Below are 22,596 nucleotides of genomic sequence, written 5' to 3'. Positions count from 1 at the left end.
GTGTCATAAGTGCTCGTTTAATTACTTGTGGCCTAAGGTCATCCCCTGTCCACTGAACACTCCAAAGTGAACGTGTCATAAAGTGTTACTATTTTATTGTACTAAGAATACTTTTTTGAAACATCAAGTTTCAAAATATGTTTACATTACCTTGTAATTTTACCTACTTTCGTTTCACTTGGATAAAAATACAAGATAATATAAATATAATAAAATATCGTGACATAATATTGACACTGTTTAGTGGAATTTTTGCAACTTTTGCAAACTAACATTCTTTTAACTGTGTGGATGTAACGTTATTGAGGAGAAAGAGACGTTTCTATTTCTGTTAGTGGATTGACAACTCTTACAGTGATTTTTTCATTTTTTTACTTGAGCTTAGTTACTGGCGATACGATCAAGCATTCTTATGACGTGATGTCACCACAAACTGAACTCACTCTAAGTGATATCATGTTTTAATATTACAATAGACCATTTCTGAACTGGGTCACTATGGTTGGAATTTAAGTATTCAGGAATTGCGAGCATTCTTATGGGAATCTTCGCTGCCATTTGCAGGAAAGAAACGATTGTAAATTTCTTCGTCGTCGCTGTCGAGTAACGGTTCGTAGGGAAATAGGTTTTGTCAGTTTTCGACGTAACGGTGACAAATGAGTAACCGTTCGTTCGAAATGCGAGAACTCGCAACTAGAACTCTGTGTTGTAAGTACTTATTACTTTTATTACCTTCGTTGAATTTTTAACAAGAGTATTCTTCATTTACTGCCCTCTAAACACGCTAATTTCTCGATTTGTAGTTCTTTTTCAACATAAATGTTAAAGAAAAAAGAAACAATTTAAAAAAAGAAATTTGAAAAGAGTGATGTCTCTATGAAATTTATAACATATTAATTACTAAGTTATTCTCTTCAAAATTGATGGCTAGTTTCTATATGAGAAATTCAGAAATAGCTCATCAAAGGGTAAAAATAATTTGTTTACGAAACGAGCAACTTTTTCCTTTAAATCACGACGTGTCCTATAAATAGGGCACTGACGCGTAGAAACAGCTAATAATATCTAGATACATCTATAGCGTATGGTGTAGAATAGCAGATAACATTGTCAGATTCTACAAACGATTATTTTTAAAGAGAAATGTCACGATAATTAATCATAGTCTCGGAATATCCTACATTAAAAGAGAAATAACGTTAAATATAACAAAATATATTTCATTAAATTACTAATGTATTAAAGTAAATTATAATAAATTCGAATAGTAATATTTTAAAAAATTCATAATATAAAAATATGTTTCTCCTTCGACGTAATATTTTTTAAATTTATCATGTATCGTAGAAAAGGTTGTCACAATGTACAATGCGATTTTTGTGTTTCAAAAATCGTGTGATATTTAGGCAAGTTTTAATACCGGTGTGAATGTGTTTACGAGTATTCTATGAATATAAAGTATTTAATTTTTTATAAATTATCGAGGAGGTCGTTCAGTGACAAATTTAGGGTCACGAAGTCTGACCTGAACCGACTTCGAACACTTGGTATTGATCGCAAGAGGTGCATCATCGCATGCGGACCTCCATCAGCCGCATGCAACTGCATTCAACGCGAACGTTATACCATGCACGATGACCTCAACCAATGTGAATGCGGCTTTATTATGCACCCGAGTGCTGTCACCGTTCTCATCGCGAACGCGATGATGGGAAGCTAGGGCAAATCTACTAACGACGTGGCCCGTAATACCGGAAAATTCAATTTGCGTGAAATTTCTGAAATTGAAAAATTTTCTTGTCTTTCAGCAAACGCTCGTGAAGCTACTAAAATCGATTATAAATTTAGGGAACGACGATAAAAGCAAACAGGCGAGCTTAAGCAATAATGTATCTATAACAATAGAATTTTATACTGCATTCGATACACAAATCATTAATTTAGAGATCAGTTATAAATAGAAGAGGTTCAAAGCATCGCGTTGCACGTATAATTGCTTTTTAATAGTTATCGATATTTGACGAGAGATTTTTCAAAGTCAATTTTACTTTATTCGATATATTGGTCGGTTTCCAGATCTGTCGATAAAAATGATTGTGAATTGAGGAATTAATCGAAGTGTTCATGATTGAAAATAATAAAATAATTGTTGACATAAAGTAGACTATCGCTCGATAGAAACTGCCAGTCATCGTGACGAAGACAGTTTTTCTTGTTTGATGACGATTATAATTATCTTACGGTCATTTTTCTAACGATAATTTCGTTTTATTTTTTATCATTTTTTTATTATCGGTGTTTCATTTACAGATAATCAAAAGTTTTTTTAAATTTTGCTGTACAATAATCATTGTTAAATTTTTTCGATCCATTATCTTATATAAATATGATTCTGTACAATGTTTTTACGAGACAGACAGTTTTATCATATAACGAAAGATGCGAAACCACTTGGGAACTGACGTAAAAAGTAATTAAATTTTTTTTACTCCTCCCGTCTGAACGTTTCAGTTTTTAATTAAATTGAAACGGGAGGAAGAAATACAAAATGCAGCTTTTTCGCGCAATCGATGGGTTCGTATAATTAATTATTTTTATGCAACACCGTAACCAACCTTTGGTTCTCCGTGAAAAATTGCATATTTCGTTTCAAGTTAATTGTTGTTCGTAACATCGGTTCGAATCGAATATCATTTTTGCAACGGGATCAATTTGAGGAGATACGATAAATAAAGTGGTTTCGCGGTGTACAATTTTTGTGGAAGAAGATAGTATATCTAAATTTGAATTTTAAATGATTAAGCTTATCATAAATTTGATAAGCAAACCTCAAGATAAAATAGACTGTGCTTCTCGAGCATTATTCGCTATGGTCGGTGGCAATATTTCCCCTAACATTTATTTATCATTTAATCCTTTAGTCTCTGTTTTGTTTCAAAAAATGTGACGGTCACAGAACGTCGATTACGATAAGAATTTTATTCGTTGCTATTGTACATTTTCTCCATCGATCTAGTGAATATTCGATGAACTTGGAGTGATCGTGAGTCCTAAGAGTACCACATTATTATTGCATAAACGACAGCTGCTAGTACTGGTGTCCAGTATAATAATCCATACGTTCGTGGTTTGTGTTCCGAATTCTCTTGCTCTATTGTCGTTTTTTCGACACCTGATAAAAAAAGAAAAAGTATTAAATAGTAGTATATTTAAAAGCTTAATTAGTTCTCCCTTCGGTGATTCGAAATTTCATTCTTCGAATTCGTGAGTAATTAAACGCGATTTAGAAATACAATGTTACCCCTAAACGGTAAGATTTTTCTTAATACGATGGTCGTGTCTTTTTTTAACTATATCAATGATTTTTTTCAGGAATTTACAATATTCAAATATACTTATCTACTATTTATATGCGTAACTGAAAACAAAGATGCACATTTCTTACGTAAATGTAAGAATTGTATAACGAATAATAGATAAATAACTTTTTATGCATTACTGTTTAAATATAAACAAGAATTTCTATTTTGGAATTAAATATTTCACAGCGAACGATTATGAACGTCATGAATAAAATGCTATGATTGCAATCTAAATTATTGAATTAGTAACGATGTATCTGGTAATAAATATTAGAACAATACCATTTACGTTATTAATTATTAGAATAAAATTTTGTCCATTTCTGACTGAAAAATAATTCGAATTAGAATGAAAATACAATATAATACGTTTCATAAATAACCAACCTGATACTTCATTATCGAAATCTAGTAATCTGTTCAAGTTTTTACGTATCTGAACGTCACGTTCACATGTTTCATGTGCATGAATGTATATGCTAATGTATAGTCTTGCTATCAGTGGACTGGTTACTGGACGTGAAATCGATAATGTTTAATCAGCGATGGACAACATTTTTATTGTAATAAGAGATGATTCATTTTTGCAATCTGTTATTCGCTTATATTTGACAATTAATTTCAATAGAAATTTCATATCTAGACAATTTTGTCCATCTCTGTTTTTATTACTAATCAGACTATTACGATCAGTTGAAAATCATCGTTAATTTGAAGTTTGATCAAGAATGGAATTAAAAATACACTTGAAACGAAGCTTTCTCGAGTGCAAAAGCTATCGTTATGTATTAATATTATATAACAACGATATGAAATATTTTAATCATAGCAGATTTTTATCAAATTCGCTATTATTTAAAAGTGTTAGAATAATAATTGAGACACACCGAATAAACTCATAAATCGCTAATTTCAAATCACGCTGTTGCAAATGAACAAATATACGTATTATTATACATCGATGAAACAGAGCAGCGTTGTTTCAAAATAAAATAGATTTCCCCTCTCTAATTTATTTATTAATTAAATTCAGATAGAGGGTCTAATACGATACTAAATATAAGCTTGATAATCGACTGGCAAAGTATAAATAATTCTCCAAACTAATATGTGTTTGAATAATAAAATGCAAAGTATAATGCCCAAATGGTACATTGTTTTATTAGGTCTGGAATTAACTGCATAACTCTGTTGTTCGATTCGTTTTCCCGAAGTATACAGAAACACAATTTTTCGATCGTTTCGATCTGGTGCGTTCGTACGAACGAAATTTGATTTACGACGTACTCTTGACGGGTGGTACTGTTTTGGGGAAGGTGCCAGTCACCGTGCCAATTTTATACGTTTCCCTAAGCTGTATGGCTTCCAGCGTGTGCCCCACGTCGTCGAAACACTCGGTGGCATCTTTTCCAGCCGAGTTCACCAACACTTCCTCGCCGCCAGGGTGCTCTTGGACGAATTTCGTGATATCGTACACGCTGTCTTTGTACACGATCCATAGATCCTCCTCGTAGTTGTGCCTCGACACCTCCTCCGCCGTGTAAACTTTCGACATCGTTCCTGAACCGACTCTGAAAGTCAAGGCGACTCGAATGAGCAAATAATGGTCGATGTAAATTACAGCGTAAATGAAATTGCAAAAATTATGTAAAACGTCCGCAGTGCCGGCTGCGTTCGATAAGGAGAAATGAATTTCCATTAATTAGCGTTCGATGATCGAAAAATTTTTAAATGCATTTTGTCGACGAATAAATTACCTCAGAGGCAAGATTCTCAACTAGATGAAAATGTGTTAAATAAATATAAAAATGGCAATTATGAAATAATAGTTTGACAGATTGATTAAACGTCACGAATAAATTGCCACGCGTTCTTTTTTTTTCTATATTGTTCGCTATTTAGAATCGTTGTTTGGATCGAAAATGGAATTATACACGGTTGGAGTACTCGGTAGATCGACAGACACGAGACTCGAAGTTCTGCACGCACTAGTTTCACAGAATCTATTCTCGTTTCTATCTCGATAAGATCGCGCCGACACTCTTTGAAAGGGAAAACAGCATGTGGTGTATCGCGAAACATCTGACACCGGAAGAAGACTAGCGAAGTTTCTTATGTCAGTTCTTTTCGCGTGAAAGTTGGTCTCTCGATGTATCGAGCGTTATTTCCTTCCCAACGCGAGAGTTCTTTTTAGAAATTATTAAATAGTAATCGATTAATCGTTATATTTTTACTTGTCATTCTATAATTCAAATTTTTATTTTTATTCTACCAGTATCGAGAATGTTCGTTTCTTATTTGTCATTCGAAACGTTTCGCCAGATAAGAATTTCACTTATCTCTGTCTCCAACGATATTTGATGTTTGCACTATTCTGTATGACTACTGCAACATCATATTGATATAATTATTTGATTGTAAGACTGACGAAGAGTTCACTCTCAGTCATATCAAGTATTATTATTTTTCAAACGAAAGCTTATCTTTATGACTATACAATAAACGTTGAAAATAAATTATTCTACAGTATTTTTGGCCTACAGGTTAATAAACATCCCAGTCGTTTATTAGATGGAGTTACGAATAATTGTTGGAAGTCCATTCGTTTGGCGGCTAAAATTTATTCGATTTTATGCAGTCGATGAGAAAGAAATAGAAGTTAATGCCGTGTCATCGTGACCCATCGTTTTTCAACGTCGAAATTCTAAAACGGGACTTTCGATGGCCTTGGATCCCATTTGTACTTCCGTGAAAAATCCTGTCCGGTTTCTACGAGCATTTTAATTTCCAAAGGATGAAATAATTTTTATCAACGTTTCGAAATTTTGTCCTCCACGCGAATAAAATTCGTGCACGTTTTTAATGCGATCTCCGGATAAAAGAAGGAAAAATCCGTCCTCCGTAACAGCGTTAACCAGGCTTGTTTACACGTTGAAAACTTTTATCTCGTGACACGGTTCAGGTTAGGTGTGTTAAGAAACCTTAGCCGCACCTCGCCATTTTTGCATTGCTTTGCATTTCTATTCATATACATTTTTACTTTCCGCGTACTTCTCTTCTCCGTTGTATTTTTACAAACATAAAACGAATAAAAGAAATAGAAATTTTCGAAACACGTATTCATGCCTGTACAATGCACGTTCCTTATGTAGGTCATCTTCAGACGTAAAGGAATATTAATACCACGCAATAAAAATTCTTTACTCACTAAGATTTACTTTCTTCGCGTTTCCTCTTGCGATTTTTTAAAATAATAGCAATTAAAATTATTAATTCGCCGATACTCGTTTACACATAGCAGAGTAGGACTCCATTAAAAAATCGAATACTTGACTCGACGTTAGTTTAAATTGAAAATGGTGGTAACAGTTTCGTTAAAATTAATCCAGTTCGATGAAAGTTTTCTACGATTTTCTGATTACGCTCGTAAGAAAATAATTTCACGATTTTTGGTGGATTCTTTTTGAACCTTACCTTGGATTTTCGATTGGCTGATATTTGTCGTGTGTCTTTCTTTGTGGAAAACGTTGAACATTCGTGGCTCTTCGTGTCGATGCGTAGACTCGACTGAGGAAGTATACTTTTTCTCCCCACTGGGTAATGATTTCATAAAAATGCATGAGCCGTGGTGCGTGATCATGTCAAACGATCATTTGCACAGAATGGTATTACGTTGACGATGAATTAAATTCCCGAACAAACTACCAAAATTGTCGTATTCTGTCTATTATCGTCAACAACGATGGCCGACATTTATTTTTTATTTTTTCCACGTCGATCGTTTTAAGAACTTGACGTCCACTCTCTGTTCGAAATTTAAACAATCGATTTATAAATATTCTGAATCTGTCTTTGATGTAGCTTTGATGCATAAATATTTCCAATGATATCTTAGGGAGGATATTCCCTTATTTACAGTGATATAATTAATATTAGCGAAGCAAAAACTTTGCAAACGTGTGATTTACCATTACTCATAGTTTGAAATTAGCCAAAGTGCAGTTTCCTATTGTCAATTACAAATTAATACAAATGATAACAAGAATATCGAATTTCACATTTGCAGTTATCGTTTATTTTAAGAATTTCATACTCAAGCGTTTTAGTTTCGAGAATGTTTTCCCAATGTTTCATATCAAAATTTATAATAAATATAGGTGGTGAATGTTACAATGTCTTAAATTTCTCGATCGTAGAATTCATATTGTTTCTTACAAATCAGACAAATCTCACCTTCAAACGACGTTTATGAATATTCACAGCGTCCAAAAAAACTTACTACGTAAGTGGATTTGTACAATTTTTTTTTAAAACTCTTAGCCATACATTAGTCATATATCGTATTCTACGATATGTTAAAGTTTGCACTCTACAAATATTACATAAATTTCAATACATTTTGCTGCATACGTAATACTTGTTTTTTTGTCAAATAGATTTCGAATCCTTTGAATCGTCTTGCGTTCTACACGAACAGTGTGTAAACCATAAAACTTCCGGCTTATCGGTCGGTGACCTTTGTGACAATATTTGGCCACCCCTGGGGGAAATTTTAATGGTAGATTTTAGAGGCCAAAATAAGACGAAAATCAAGAATATCAATTTCTTGACTGAGGCTTCATTTATAAGTTATTAAAAAATTTCAATTCATACTAAAAAAATTATATTTAGTTACAGGGGTCAATTACAAGTATTTTTGGTGAATAGACATACCCTCGAAATCCTACCCACTTTCGAGAAAAAATTCGAGAAACTGTAAAATTTTTCGACAAAATTAAAAAATTTCAAATCGTCCTGGAAAAATTATTTTCGATTTTGGGGGTCAATTACAATAATTTTTGGTGAATAGACCTACCCTCGAAATTCTACCCACTTTCGAGAAAAAAATTCGAGAAACTAAAATTTTTCGACAAAATTAAAAAATTTCAAATCGTCCTGGAAAAATTATTTTCGATTTTGGGGGTCAATTACAATAATTTTTGGTGAATAGACCTACCCCCGAAATCCTACCCACTTTCGAGAAAAAAATTCGAGAAACTAAAATTTTTCGACAAAATTAAAAAATTTCAAATCGTTCTGGAAAAATTATTTTCAGTTGTGGGGGCTAATTACAATAATTTTTGGTGAATAGACCTACCCTTGAAATCCTACCCAGTTTCTAGAAAAAAATTCAGTGCGAGTGGAACTTGAAACGTTAATAACTTTTCAACAAAGCCTCCATCAGCAAATTAGTATTCTTGATTTTCGTCTTATTTTGGCTTCTAGAATCTCCCATTAAAATTTTTCCCAGGGGTGGCCGAACACCCTGTATAATCAACCCTTTCTGAATCTCGCGAGCGCTTCTCGAGTTTGAAATGCTTCGATCAAAAGATACTTAAACTTCCCGTCGTAACTCCGCGAGGAAGTACAAGAGGAAGCTTTTATCCTCGTTTCTTCCGAGTTAATTAATTATCAAACTATAGGTGACCGTTGTTGTCTCGACAAATTGATGGGTGGGACGTCAACGCTCTGTAGTCGATTATAAACGAGTTTACAGTGAGTGGTGGAAGCGTATTTTGTCAGCGAACCGAATCTTTGGGGCTAGATTGGAGCATCTTAAAATTAATTTAATTATTTAATAATATAATTTCGTTCGAAGTGACAGGAACTTCCACACCGTAGTAATCCATGAAACGTAAAATTGGATCAATTTTATAAGTTAGTAAATTAATGCATGCACGACAGAATTTAATATTTATTTTTCAAACTAACTAATCGATCGTAAATTTTTTGAAAAGAATACCGTCCAGTCGACGAGACGAAGTCTGTAAATAAGTATTGCTAATTACCATTTTTAGTTACGTTTTCAAATATTTATGGACAATATTTACCCTGATAAACTGAGTAAGAATAGAATTGTTTGTGAAAAAATTCCACGCATACAAATTCTTACTCTTTTTTATGATAACTATAAAAAGTTTTTTCTTTATGAAAAGCGTAGAGTGCTCGAATTTTCGTGCAAAGGTTGAAATTCAGGCACATGAATGGAAGTATGAAATAATATAAAGAACGAGGTACTATATCAATCGTATAATTTAGCAGTGAAGTTAACAAATATTTACTTCAATTTCGTTTTAATTTTAAATCAAACCACTCTGTTTGCTCGTTCGAATTATTTATTTCACCGTTAAACGTTCTCGTTTTCCTTCGATATACATACTTTTTCGCCCCATTATCGATCGGCTGGAAACTCGAAAAGTTACACAGTCGAAACTCCACGATATCAAACATATCATTAGCCAGCTAACGACAAGGGTACACGTTATCTGTGGATCTACCTCCCACCCACAGAGTATCACCCTCTGCTTTGGCAGCGATCTTTCCCCTTATCGTCTGCGAATAATTACACTAATTCCGCCGAAAATCATTCGCACGCGACGCGACTTCCCTCCAAGGTTCGACTCGACGACCAACACCCCCTCTCGTCCTCTGTTAAAAAAAAAAAAAACGAAAAGTCAGTCAGTTTCGCGAGTCCAACTTCGAAGCAACGACTCTCGAACGACCCTTAATTTTAATTAACGTCCCTCGATCTGTACATATATATTTTCAATTAAAAAGGTCAGCGATTCTTTCATTTGACCGTATAATTAAAGCAGAATTTTTAATATTTATTTTAAACGTCTGCCCATCCCGTAGATTATTTTAATCGTTCGATGGCAGGATTTACGTAATTTTCTTTTTCGTCGAGAACCAAAGAGGTCTTGGCACGATAATTGCGTTGCAACGTTTCTTGAAAAAAAAAAACGAGATCACGCCCGCGGCTCGAAAGAGAGGGGGGAGAGATTAAAGGTGACCGAATGGCCACGTTTGCCGCTTTTAACCCGACCCTGTCTTTGAAAGCACAATCTCGAGAACGAGGGGGTTGGCTGTTAACCAACTCGCAGCACGCGATCCACCCATTGGCGCCTAAGAATTGCTCGGCCGTCGAGTTATCGAGTCGAGAAACGCGACGAGCAGCGATTCACTTTCATCGCTGTTGGCCTTTTCGATCGATTCGCGGGAGATACGCGCGTCGAGGCATCTTTAAAAAGTTCAGTCTCGATCGTGAAATCTGGCGTCGAACGGAGACGCCCGAAAACAGACGATCGCGAGAACAAAATACGGGCGCGCGAAAAAAAAAAGCATCAAACGAAAGCGAACGCGCGTAGGAGTCGGACGAATTATTTATATTGAGTTAATTCGTGTGTGCGTAAGGAATAACCATCTTGAATTACGGTTGTGTTGCAGAAAACTGGAGCGAGGATCAAGATCTATTCGCACTGCTGTCCCCACAGCACGGATCGGCTGATCAGCATTTGTGGGAAACCGAACACGTGCATCGAATGCATTCGCGAGCTGATCGCCACCATTAAGACCGTGAGTAGAGTATTACGTGCTAATTTGGATACCTGACCCTTAGAAGACCGTGCAGGGACGTCTCGTTATTCAGTTTTGTGTTCATCGTGTTTGGAAAATTCTCTGAATAGTATCAAAATTTCGTTTATAGCTCTTCGGTTTAAAACGATGTTACTGAGTGATTTTTCACCTCTTTGTTGCTACGAAATACCAGAAAATGCAATACTGTGGGAATAAGAAGTCTAATAGGATTTTTAGATTCTATAATTTGACAAATTTTCTTTAGACCTGCGTGTTGGATCGATTTTCTGTAAACTGTGGTTAACATGGCTAAATAGCTTTTCCAAAAGATGATAATATTGACTCTGCGCTCCAAAAATTTATTTTAATACACTAGTAATGCAGTTTTCTGGTGCCACTTTAGGAAATTAAAATATAGCCTCTGTCCCGGGAAATATTTATAATTTCTATTAAATTTAAACTACCTTCGTTTGCTTGTAAATAGAAATACTGTCGACGTTTGTAATTCAGAAATTACATTTTTTTGAGTATTATTCGCCGCTGCGTGGAGAATCTGGTCTTCGAGGGTTAAATGTTCGTTTAAAAATTGTTTCTGATCGAATTTTTTTTTCCCCAGTCTCCGCTGAAGGGTGTGAACAACCCTTACGATCCCCACAACTTCGATGACTTCTACGCCGAGGATTACGGTGGTTATGGAAGCGGCGAGGGTGGTCAGGGCAAAGGTGGTGGCTTCGGCGGTGGTCCAGGGGTACGAGGTGGCGGTGGGGGCGGCGGGGGTGCACGCGGGGGCGTGGGAATGATACCCAGACGCGACCATCGCAGCGACATGAACCGACCTTTTGTTCTGTCGCCAAGAGGAGGACTTCCTGGTGAAGGCGGTGGAGGTGGCGGCGGCGGTGGCGGTGGAATGTCCGGTGGTCCACCCAATCGTGGCTACGGAGGCAATCGTGGTAGCGGTGGCGGCGGCGGGGGTGGCTACGAGGGTAATCGAGGCGGTGGCTACGGTGGCAACAGGGGTGGCCCGCCGCCATACGGTGGTGGAAACTATAATGGTTAGTATTATGAATACGTTCGGTGGTGCACGCTTTAATTTCACGCGTGGTTAATTTTTTATTTCACTTTACATTCGGACGATGTGTACAGAAAAAAAACGAGCAGAGTAAGCTCATATTTGTTTAAAGGGTCGTGCTCAGTTAACGAAACAGCGTTCTTTGGGAATTTTTAAAGACTTTCTCGAGCCAATAGACACTGAGTCGCGGGGATGGATCGTTCAAATTAACTATGGGGTGTGTTTAACCTATACAGGGTGTTCGGCCTCGCCTGGGAAAAATTTTAATGGGAGATTCTAGAGGCCAAAATAAGACGAAAATCAAGAATATCAATTTGTTGATTGAGGCTTCGTTAAAAAGTTACTGAAACATTTGAGATCGTTCTGGAAAAATTATTTTCGGCTGTGCGGGTCAATTACAATCATTTTTGGTTATTAGACATACCCTCGAAATTCTACCCATTTTCGAAAAAAAAATTCGAGGTGTAAAATTTTTCGACAAAATTAAAAAATTTCAAATCGTTCTGGAAAAATTATGTTCGGTTGCGGGGGCGAATTACAATAATTTTTGGTGAATAGACATACCCCTGAAATCCTGCGCATTTTCGAGAAAAAAATTCAGTACTGTCGGAACCTTGAACGTTAATAACTTTTTAACAAAGCCTCTGTCAACAAATTAGTATTCTTGATTTTCGTCCTATTTTAGTCTCTAGAATCTTCCATTATAATTTTTACACTACTGTGTCTTGATTGTAAAAAAATAATCTCAACTTAGTAAGATCGAAGAGAGAACATTTTTACAAATAAATATACTGGATATCGTGATCTTAGCAAATTATGCTGGAAATAGGGGTTGTCAGTCTATTGGAGAATAGTATAAGTAACTTGATCGCCTGTCATCTTATAATTGTTACATTTTGCCTAGGTGATGGATGGGGAATGCAAGGAGGAGGCGGAGGCGGTGGTGGAGGAGGTGGAGGAGGCGGCGGGGGTGGAGCACCGAATGGTTTGGGTGGCGGAGGTGGCGGCGGCGGAGGTAACTCTGGAATGAGTGGTCCGCCCATGGGTGGCGGTAACAATCAAGGCAACCAGGGCAACATGGGTGGAAACAAGACCAGCACTCAAGTCACCATTCCTAAAGACGTAAGTAGAAATTCAGTGCAAACAGCATTAACCAATAAACAATAAATTACATCATAGCCTTGGTAGCTCGAGTAGTATTTTATTTAAGAACCAGTCTGCTCTAGAACCTTGAAAATATCAATTTTTCTTCTCTACATTTTCTTAAAACGTCAGATCATATGACAAGTTAGCAAAGTTAGAAAAGTATCGATAGTAGATCGATGGACTGGTTCAAAAGAAGCTCCAGAAAATTTTTATCTTTCATTGTGAACGAATCTCTTCTGCCTTTTCCTTTTATGAATTTTTTCTCGAAAATTAGAAGCTGTTAAAACAGAACCAATAAACAGGAAATAACATCATAGTCTTGGTAGCTCGAGTAGTATTTTATTTAGGAACTAGTCTGCTTTAGAATCTTGAAAATTATCAATTTTTCTCCTCTACATTTTCTTAAAACGTCAGATCATATGACAAGTTAGCAAAGTTAGAGAAGTATCGATGGTAGATCAATCGACTGGTTCAAAGGAAGCTACAGAAAATTTTTATTTTTCATTGTGAACTCTTCTGCCTTTTCCTTTTATGAATTTTTCTCGAAAGTTACAAGTTGTTAAATGTCGAATGTCTTTTGTATTTACAGCTTGCTGGAGCCATTATCGGCAAGGGAGGCGCCAGAATCCGTAAAATCAGATCGGACAGTGGTGCTGGAATCACTATAGACGAACCATTGCCCGGTAGTAACGATCGCATCATCACCATTACCGGAATGCCCAGTCAGATACAAATGGCCCAGTACCTGCTTCAACAAAGGTAATTGTTTACATCGTATAATTATTCCTTAAAACAGCCACATTGTCGCTCGAACCGCATATTTGTACACTCATCTATTTTAACGACAAACGCTAAAAAATAAGATGCGATCTCTGGTCATAATGAACAATTAACATTCACTTAATTACAATGCCATTTTTCCTTCTTACGCCTTATTAATACTCTCCTTTAATTTTGCGTTAACTTTATATTAAAATGTGTCGTTCTATAATTCTATTTTATCGTAATTGCGTTTCTTGGAAAGCATTGTACAAAGTGTTGCAAAAATTCTGTAAAAATTTCTATGGAAAGACCAAATGTAAATTGAAAAGTGCAGTAAAAATACTTAAAATAAAAGTATGTTCGAGTACCTGTCTAGAAAATATATTTTCTCAGGAAATATTGCGTATTCCAGTCGCTTCTTAGATTTATTTCGTGCAATTTTAGAACGAGGTACAAGGTAATAAAAATTTTTACAATTCCATAATAATGGCAGACTTATTGAAAAGGTGATTCAACTATCGCGACGATCGTGAATTCGTTGCATTCAAAGATCTAGTATCTAGTATTACGAAGTATTACGAAGACATGCAATCGCTAAAAAAAAATAAAGGTTTTAAAATGCGCAATATTTTTGTGGGACGTCCTGATAGTGTTCCGTATTTAATATAAAAACAAGAATCTCGCTTATGTAACTCGAGAGTATACGTCAGAAGAGTTTCGAAGATTCCTCTTGAGAAATGTAGGTGAGTTCCAAAGAGCGCAACGCGAAATAAGGCCAACGCCGGGTCACCAGATTCCGGTACTAATCCATAGTTCGTAAACTCGTTGAAACGATTGCAACAGATTGTAACATTGCCAGTTTTCGCGCCATGCTGATATCACATTAACATCCGCTTATCGCTGCCAATGATAGTATATATAACAAGCGCCCACGCTCTCAAGTTCACGCCAGCCAAGCAACTAATTACGCTTCACGCATCGTCGCGTCGCATCGTGTTCTCATCCTGCACGAGGAACTAACAAAAAAACCCGACTAACCAAACGAAGGAGGGGTTGGAAAGGGAGGACGGATGTAACCCTCGCGAAGGTGGAGGAGAAAATCGAAGGACCGTCGTTGCGATGGAAGAAGGCTATATAGAGCAAGGAAGGGTCCGCTAGGCTCAACTTAATGTGGGACTAATCGAGTGCCGTTGTATGGAAGACTAGTGATTTTGTTGTTCTACTTTCGATGTAACAAGGAATCACTAATCATCCTACGAAGGCACTCGCGATCGTCGGCTTCCGAGACCTGCTTTTGGGACTAACATCAACCCCGCTGCGGCTCCGTTTTGCTCGACGAACACGTGCAACACGATCTTCGCGCTGTAACGGAGCGAAACCCTTGTTCTCTCGCTTGGGGAATCTATCACGTGCACTGTACCTAGGAACTAGCGTAGCTTCGACTCTATGGTAGATTAGTTATTACGTAAGTGGATCGCGGGGCAAGAAATTTCGTTTCGCGAAAGTTTAAAGTACCTTTGTTCCAAGTCTGTGCACCTTCGAATATTTGGAAACGAGTATGATCATTATTACCACCTGTGCCCCCTTATTATTGAATTTACCATTGGGTTTGCATGGCGGAATTTCCTTGAGCAATCTTGTATTATATATGGATTGCATTAAGTGTACATCTTACTTGCGATATTGTAAAATTGAATGTCTTGAACAAACTCGTCTCTTTGCTCGTAACTTTAGAATCGTTATACTACCGATTGATCGAGTGCAAGTGAAAATAAAAAACGCAAACAGGACTCTTCTGGATTATTTATTACTCATAGATGCTCGTTACTTCATTTGCTAATAACTTTAGAATCGTTATATTATTGTTTGGACTATTTATTGTTCATAGATGCTCATTACTTCATTTGCTCGTAACTTTAGAATCGTTATACTATCGATTGATTGAGTGCAAGCAAACAGGACTCCTGTGGACTATTTATTACTCATAGATGCTCATTACTTCATTTTTTCATAACTGTAGAATCGTTATACTATTGTTTGGACTATTTATTACTCATAGATGTTTATTACTTCATTTTTTCATAACTATAGAAACGTTATATTATTGTCTGGACTATTTATTACTCATGGATGCTCATTACTTCATTTGCTCGTAACTTTCGAATCGTTATACTACCGATTGATCGAGTGCAAGTGAAAATAAAAAACGCAAACAGGACTTCTCTGGACTATTTATTACTCATAGATGCTCATTACTTCATTTACTCATAACTTTAGAATCGTTATACTATTGTCTGGACTATTTATTGCTCATAAATGCTCATTACTTCATTTGCTCGTAACTTCAGAATCGTTATACTACCAGTTCATCGAGTGCAAATAAAAATAAAAATCGTAACGTATTATCACGTATAAAAGAACACCGTATTCGTCTTGGCTATTCATAAGTACAGCTAATCTCGACCCAATTGTGTCGGTGGTGGTATATTTTTTAACCAAATGTTCCTTCTATAGTCACTGTGTCGAAGCTTCGAATAAAAATAAATAACAGCTTCGAAGCGGTGATTGTCGCAAGATCTATAAATTTTTGCAATTAATTTATGGAACGAGAGGATCTAATCGAGGATCTTTTACAGTATGTTTGATATTGGCGTGGACAAGATGACACTGAAACAATTAACAAATTCATAAACATTTATTGACACAGGTAGAAATCTTCATATTTCTCGAATTCGTCACGGTTACCTAGGAGTTTATGTTTCAATTATGACCAATAATTTTCTATCGAATTAGCGTGAGACTGGGACGAAGAACGTTATTCATATCATTTCTTGCTTTCCACTCGGTAGAAAGGCGACCTCGGTGTTATTGTAATCATTTAATGTTGTACGATGCAAATATTCATGCCCCCCTTTTTGGTCAAAAGAATTATGCCCTTCACGCGACAATGTCCACGCTCTTATTAAACAGACTGTATGTTACTTCTGTTGTAGCGTGCACGAGAATGCAGACCATTATTAGGACGTGGTGAAGGAAGCATTCGGGGGGAGCCAAAGATGCGTTTGTAATTTTTTTAGGGATACTTCACAAAACGGGCAAGCATATTCACGCGAGAAGCGGAAACTGGAAACTTGATAATTACGGACTTCACCCGCATAAAGGAACCCACGCGCACGGAAACACGCAAGTTTCTCCTTGTGCGTTGCCAGACGAACAAAGCCTCTCTCAGGAAGAAAAAACTCGATCGGTCAGACTCGACAAGGAGAGAATTCTAATTACCCATACGATTCCACGGATCTGCCTACAATGGAAACAAAAAAAAAAGGAACGAGTAACGGTAAAACAGTTCTACGTTTGCCTCTGTCAAGAATTAAAAAAAAAAAAAAATTGAATTCGAGGAACAACCACGTTGTTCTTTGTCCAAGAAAGGCCAAAGAAGAAAGAAAAATGGAATGCATTGTTTCTTCGTACGGCGAGAAAGAAACGTTCTCGCGTACGCGTTTCGTCCCCTTGACCCTATTTTCTTTTTGATCGTTTTGTATCGCATGATTTTTGTCGACGTCTGCGGACGAGCTTTGATAATCATTTTTTCCGTTTACTTCCCCCTCGTGTTTTTTTTTTCCTTTTTAATACGATCGTAATTAGAGGATTCGAGGCTGTTGGGGGCGCGCGCCCCGTTCCAGCGTCGAATTTTAAAGCGCACACATCATTGTCTATTTTTCCCCTTCGCCTGCTCGCTACAGACACTTCGCGGAGTTCGTTGAAGTCCGAGAACCATTATGGTGGGAAAGAAATGGTAAATTTAACAAAACCCATGATTTCTTACGCGGATAACAATTTTCTCGTATATGGTAATTTTACTAAAATATATTTTCATTGACATACTCGAATTTTTAATAATTTAGAAGCAATTGGCTCTGACAACTGCCTGACACGTGTCACTATGATTCTTAATCACTGCATCGCGAAATATTTACATTCGATATTCCTGCTGGAGTCGAAATCGATTTCTCGTCCAAAATTATATCCAAACGATAGATTACGCTGTTTTTTGTACGAAAATTGAAATTTTTTTGGTAGTTCACGCGAGCTCGATCATTTTTTAGGTCGTTTTTCTGGTTAAACAGTGGAGAAAAAATAAATAGTATTTAGCAATTTTGATTTGTTTCTGGTCGAGGAATCATCCTGCAGTCGTATCTTAAAACATTTCATCGCAAATGTGTTCATCCACGGGAAGCTTGAAACTATTTGTCTGCAACACTATCGAAAGAACTATGCGAGACCATTGTAATAACGTCGTCTGATAGCGAAAGGGATGATGGCCGGGTAAGCTAAGAATCAGTGGAAAATGTAGCGGTAAGATCAAAGGAAGGGACAGATAGCCGAGAGAGGAGAAAGACAAAGAAACGAAACGGGACATAATTATTCTAGTACGCGGAAGGAATTTTGTATATACATATGAAAAGAAACGAAAAAGCTGCTATAGAAAATAACGGAAAAAAAGAAAAGCCACTAACAAACAATCCTTTTCCTTTCCTTAATCGCCACGTACCCACGTTTCTGCGGTTGCATCATGATTATTATTATTATTATTATATTATTATTACTGTACGATTATCAATAAGAATAATTTTGCATTAATTATATTTCACTCCCTTCCCCCCCAAGTCTCTTGTACTAATAAATACCCTCATTCGTAGATCGAGCGCGTAATGGGCGTTCTTAATTTTACGCGGTATAATTGTTAAGTGTCTAGAATTACGTAAGAAAGCGTATAAGCGATACGAAAGGGGCACCATCGGGATGACGAATCACGGTGTGGTGGAATCAAAAAGAAAAAAAAAACAAAAAAATAAGAAAAAAGAAAAAAAAAAAGAATCATTTGCAACGAAGTCTGATACTGTGTTTAGAACGTATAAATACACGTTTAAGAAGCTACTGGAGATTGTTAAACTTTAAGAACAGTGAACGAACATTATTATGCTGCTTCCTATACCGTACGGAGTTCATTTCTGTTTGATTAACGACGGTGGAGAAACGATACAGTCATTTCGCCAATTTATTTGGTTTCACGAGCGCTCGTACTCAGTGTTATTAAAGTTTAACGTATCGAACATCGAATACCGGATGTAAAAAGTCTGAAAGGGAACACCTCGCCGTCTACGTTGCGTTTGAATATAGAGCGTCGATCGCTGAATCGATAGAAGAGAGCAACAGTGCTATGATTGTTCCGGGGTTACCTTGTTTTCAGGATTTTCCATTTTTCGCGAAGTTCAAAATCATACAGCTGATAGAGGAAACTATTTTAACTTTCTATTGCACATTCACGATTGAAACATTAATAAAATCAAGACAAATTACGCTATCTTCTGGGAAGTATAAAGTCACCGAGAAATGATTAAAAACAGTCGGTGCAATCGTATTTCGATTTACGAGAAACGTCGAGAATTCGAATTCATCTCCTTCGGAAGAAACGGTCAACGAATAATAAACTGCAGAAAGATTAATAGTCAAGTATAACAAATTTTAAACTGTAATTCCGCGAACGTTTCTCGTACCGACTAATTTGGTTCACCAAGTCGTAAGCGTCGACTTTTAATTTTATTTGCAAGATCGATCCAAAAGTAGCGTGCCTCTTCGATCGTTCGACTCTACTGTCCCCCTCCCTGGAACGTTTAGGTGTTCCTTTTCGGGAATTTGTACGTCGAAGCGCGGATTCTCGGAACGGATAATGCCGCAGAAGTCGAAAAGCCGACCTAAAGTTCGAACGAACTCGCCCTCTTTCCTTTTCCTCGAGACCAACGCCGTGCCCTGAGGAAAACTCGCAACATCCCTACCTCTCTCTCCTCCATCCCCCGACGGTACAGTCCCGACACACCAGCAACCGTAATGTAGAAAAAAAACAGATACTAAGCAGACAAGGAACCCCCCTTCTCGTCGGGGTGAGACTACAAAGGGCATTTTTTGTTTTTAACGCATCTCAATCGAACGACAGGCGGTTCCCCGAACCAGCCCCTTTATTCTTAGGTTTAACGAAAGGAATCACCCCCTCCTCCTGACGACGATCCAGCCGTCTCCTCCCCCGAGCTTTTGTGTTTTTCCGTCGCGGTCGCAGGTTGCGAAAATCAAAAATGGAAATTACGTCCAGCGTGCATTTTCGTTCGACTCTACGATCAATTTATACCGTCTAACGGCCACGGGACGATTCGAAAATATTTTCGAGTAATTCTTCTCCCTTGAAAACGAAACGAAATATGGAATACAGCGGGGCGAACGAAATCGTTCGTTTTCTCTTAATTCGTGAATTCGACAATGGTCGTAATACTTATTTTAAAGATTCTTTTTTTGTTTTTTTTTGGTCAAGATGTAACGCAAATTTGAAATATGTTTGGAAGAATTTTCTGTTCCATTTAGGTTTACGCGACGGTGTTTGTAACTTGAGAATCAGTATCGAGATCGTTGACTGGGAACAAATCGCGGGGTAGGGGGATGATGAAATATTTTTAAATCGTTCCGACGCCAATTCGCACGATAAGGATTACACACGAAACAGGTGACACAAGCATAGACACACCTATACTCACACACACAGGCATACACGAAATGTGTGAAAGGGAGAGAATTAGGTGCGTTTTTGTGTGTATGTGCGTGGAGACGGAAAACTCTTCTCCCTTAGAAAAGGTGGGGAAAGCTTGTAATCGTGATCCGCGAAGGGTTGAACGAGGGAGAGAGAGAGTGAAAAAGTGTACAAGTAATATAAAAATATATGGGTGAAAGTGAGGGAGAGAGAGAGAAAGAGAGAGCCATAAACTCGCTCGTATCACGATGTGTGTACTATATAAGATATACAGTTTACAATTATTTGTAATGGATACTTTTTATTTGTCAAATAAAAGTGAAATTAGTACAAACGAAGGTGAAAGTAGGAATGCTTCTTCCTTTTTACACTTGGGATCAATTTTTTATCGACAAATTGTCGATGATATTTTATTTTTTGCCACGGATTAATCTCTTCGAAATGAGTATTCAGAGAAACGAAGTCTGTAATTAAAGTAATATTTTATTTAAATAAGTTTTTACAATTTTCCTACGAGGTATAGTTTAATTTAACAAAAATCTTTGATTCGATAAAAGATGCATTGATCAATTTATTCGCAGTTTTCGGAGAGTCGTTCTTATAATCCGAGGAAGACCCTCAATAAAGTAATACATATTTTTATCACATCCAGATATATTCTTCATACTTCGGGATTACACAGTTCATTGCTGGCTTTCTACCACAATTGAGCATTAAGACACATGGGGGGAGAGTTATGTGACATGTATTATATCAATGATACGCTTAACAACGTTGCACTTTCTTAGACATTTTCTTACCATTTATCAAGCTCCTGATAAAATACCCAAAATATCACGCTTTTGTTCCATGTTTACTGGAATTAGATCGATGGAGCATACTTGTTATTTTAATTAATGACTATTCACCTATAATTTACCAGAGCATCTATGACTTGTGGATTAAAAACATTTAAGGTGTCGAATACTATCTGTTAATTAATTCTCCAATAACAAATAATTAAATTAAATCTTAGAGAACCTCAGGGTAACCGGGATTCATATTAAAACAAGTAACTCTTCTTCAGCAACTTTTTAAAAAGAATCACCAATTTTTAGAAACTTTTATTGACCATAATTAATTCCAAAAATAAATTCGAAGTTTTCAAGACTAGTGGGGTTCATATTGCAACTTGGAATGATTCTTAGTGATTGTTTCAAAAATATCCAAGTGTACATGCTCACATTACTGATCGTATAATAATAAAATGAATGCAACAAGAAATCGCTGTTAGAGTGATTTAAAGCTTCAGAAATGGAATCATGGATGATCGAATTTTTAATCTCTTTTAAATGAAAAAAATAAAGTATTTGGGTATTTTACCATTCGATCGTTTCGCGAACCGTTACACTCAACAATTCTGATCGTGTTCGTGCTGGTGAAAGGTGTCACGATAAAGGGAGCTGGGGGTGCGATGCATCACCGTCACGTACGAACTTCCTGACGCTGGCGTCGCCGTCGGGTTCGGCGTCGGCGTTAACAACGGCGTACCCTGAAGACTAATGGCCAGTGGAAGGGCAGTCGGGGTGCAGAGGCTCATCGCGTTGCGTCCACCCTCTGTCACAGACCGATATCTCGGTGGCCTTGCCGACCTGGAAAACGTTCTGTCTGCAGGAAGCTGCATTATGAACGAATAATAACGTCCTCAAGCGCCCTTAGGGGTTTCTCCGACCACCCTATTACACGTCTATGAGGGTTCTTATCGTCAGTTTGGGTTGAATTTTTCCAGAGATGTAAGAAGACATTTTTAAATTGCAGAACAATTTTTTTCATATCAAATCGCTTTAGTATTGATCCCCTGACGTACGATTTAATTATAAGTCATTTTTATCTATTTATAATTTATCTATACTATTTAATTTTGTTCAATTTTGTTTTGAGAATCAAATTGTATTAAGAATCGACGTGTTAATAGGTAGGTATAAATTTTCTAGTGCTTATGTTTGCTTAATACGTTGTCAATCCAATCAGAGAAATATCCATTTTAGTGCAATAATGTTTTATGCTTCCAAACATAAACACTGTGATTATACTAACTATACAGGGTGTTCGGCCACCCCTGGGAAAAATTTTAATGGAGGCTTCATTGAAAAGTTATTAACGTTTAAAGTTTCACTTTTGTGAATTTTTTTCTCGATAATGCGCAAGATTTCGGGGGTATGTCTGTTCACCAAAAATGATTGTAATTGACCCCCGCGACCGAAAATAATTTTTCCAGAACGAATTGAAATTTTTTTTTCCGTCGA

General features: G+C 36.8%; 3 protein-coding genes across 19 annotated transcripts in view; 1 reads left to right on the top strand and 2 right to left on the bottom strand.

Annotated features, from left to right (window-relative positions):
• The window catches only part of Hnrnp-k (Heterogeneous nuclear ribonucleoprotein K), a 158,565-nt gene extending 137,921 nt beyond the window's left edge, over positions 1-20,644 (top strand). For 11 of the 12 annotated variants that reach the window (XM_076765915.1, XM_076765908.1, XM_076765916.1 and 8 more), the window contains 6 exons: positions 10,629-10,757; positions 11,374-11,809; positions 12,731-12,948; positions 13,562-13,731; positions 16,371-16,441; positions 16,728-20,644. In XM_076765915.1, the coding sequence (XP_076622030.1) occupies positions 10,629-10,757; positions 11,374-11,809; positions 12,731-12,948; positions 13,562-13,731; positions 16,371-16,425 (1,008 nt within the window). In that variant the 3' untranslated portion in view covers positions 16,426-16,441; positions 16,728-20,644. The remainder of the gene's footprint in view (positions 1-10,628; positions 10,758-11,373; positions 11,810-12,730; positions 12,949-13,561; positions 13,732-16,370; positions 16,442-16,727) is intronic. The other variant, XM_076765920.1, reaches the window with a different exon arrangement.
• On the bottom strand, positions 2,961-6,997 carry LOC143342239 (uncharacterized). The gene is made up of 3 exons (XM_076765931.1): positions 6,837-6,997; positions 4,650-4,933; positions 2,961-3,172 (listed from the first exon to the last, which is right to left on the bottom strand). The coding sequence occupies exons 1-3, from the start codon at positions 6,980-6,982 to the stop codon at positions 3,051-3,053; spliced, it is 552 nt and encodes a 183-aa protein (XP_076622046.1). The 5' UTR covers positions 6,983-6,997; the 3' UTR covers positions 2,961-3,050.
• Positions 20,645-20,776: 132 nt separating the features above from the next.
• Positions 20,777-22,596, bottom strand: part of 5-ht2a (5-hydroxytryptamine receptor 2A) — a 56,137-nt gene continuing 54,317 nt past the window's right edge. For all 6 annotated transcript variants that reach the window (XM_076765900.1, XM_076765903.1, XM_076765901.1 and 3 more), the window contains one exon: positions 20,777-21,942. In XM_076765900.1, the coding sequence (XP_076622015.1) occupies positions 21,702-21,942 (241 nt within the window). In that variant the 3' untranslated portion in view covers positions 20,777-21,701. The remainder of the gene's footprint in view (positions 21,943-22,596) is intronic.

The sequence above is a fragment of the Colletes latitarsis genome, chromosome 5, assembly GCF_051014445.1.
Source record: "Colletes latitarsis isolate SP2378_abdomen chromosome 5, iyColLati1, whole genome shotgun sequence".
Classification (NCBI taxonomy): domain Eukaryota; kingdom Metazoa; phylum Arthropoda; class Insecta; order Hymenoptera; family Colletidae; genus Colletes; species Colletes latitarsis.
Note: the sequence above shows the minus strand (reverse complement) of the source record. Positions and strands in the feature narration are given on the sequence as shown.

Excerpts from the sequence above, each read along its gene's own strand:
- LOC143342239 (XM_076765931.1), bottom strand. The coding sequence starts at position 6,982 with ATGCATTTTTATGAAATCATTACCCAGTGGGGAGAAAAAGTATACTTC. Across the intron at positions 4,934-6,836 it reads CAGCCAATCGAAAATCCAAG|AGTCGGTTCAGGAACGATGT; the intron begins GTAAGGTTCAAA and ends CTTGACTTTCAG. Across the intron at positions 3,173-4,649 it reads AACAGTACCACCCGTCAAGA|GTGTCGAAAAAACGACAATA; the intron begins GTACGTCGTAAA and ends TTTTTTTATCAG.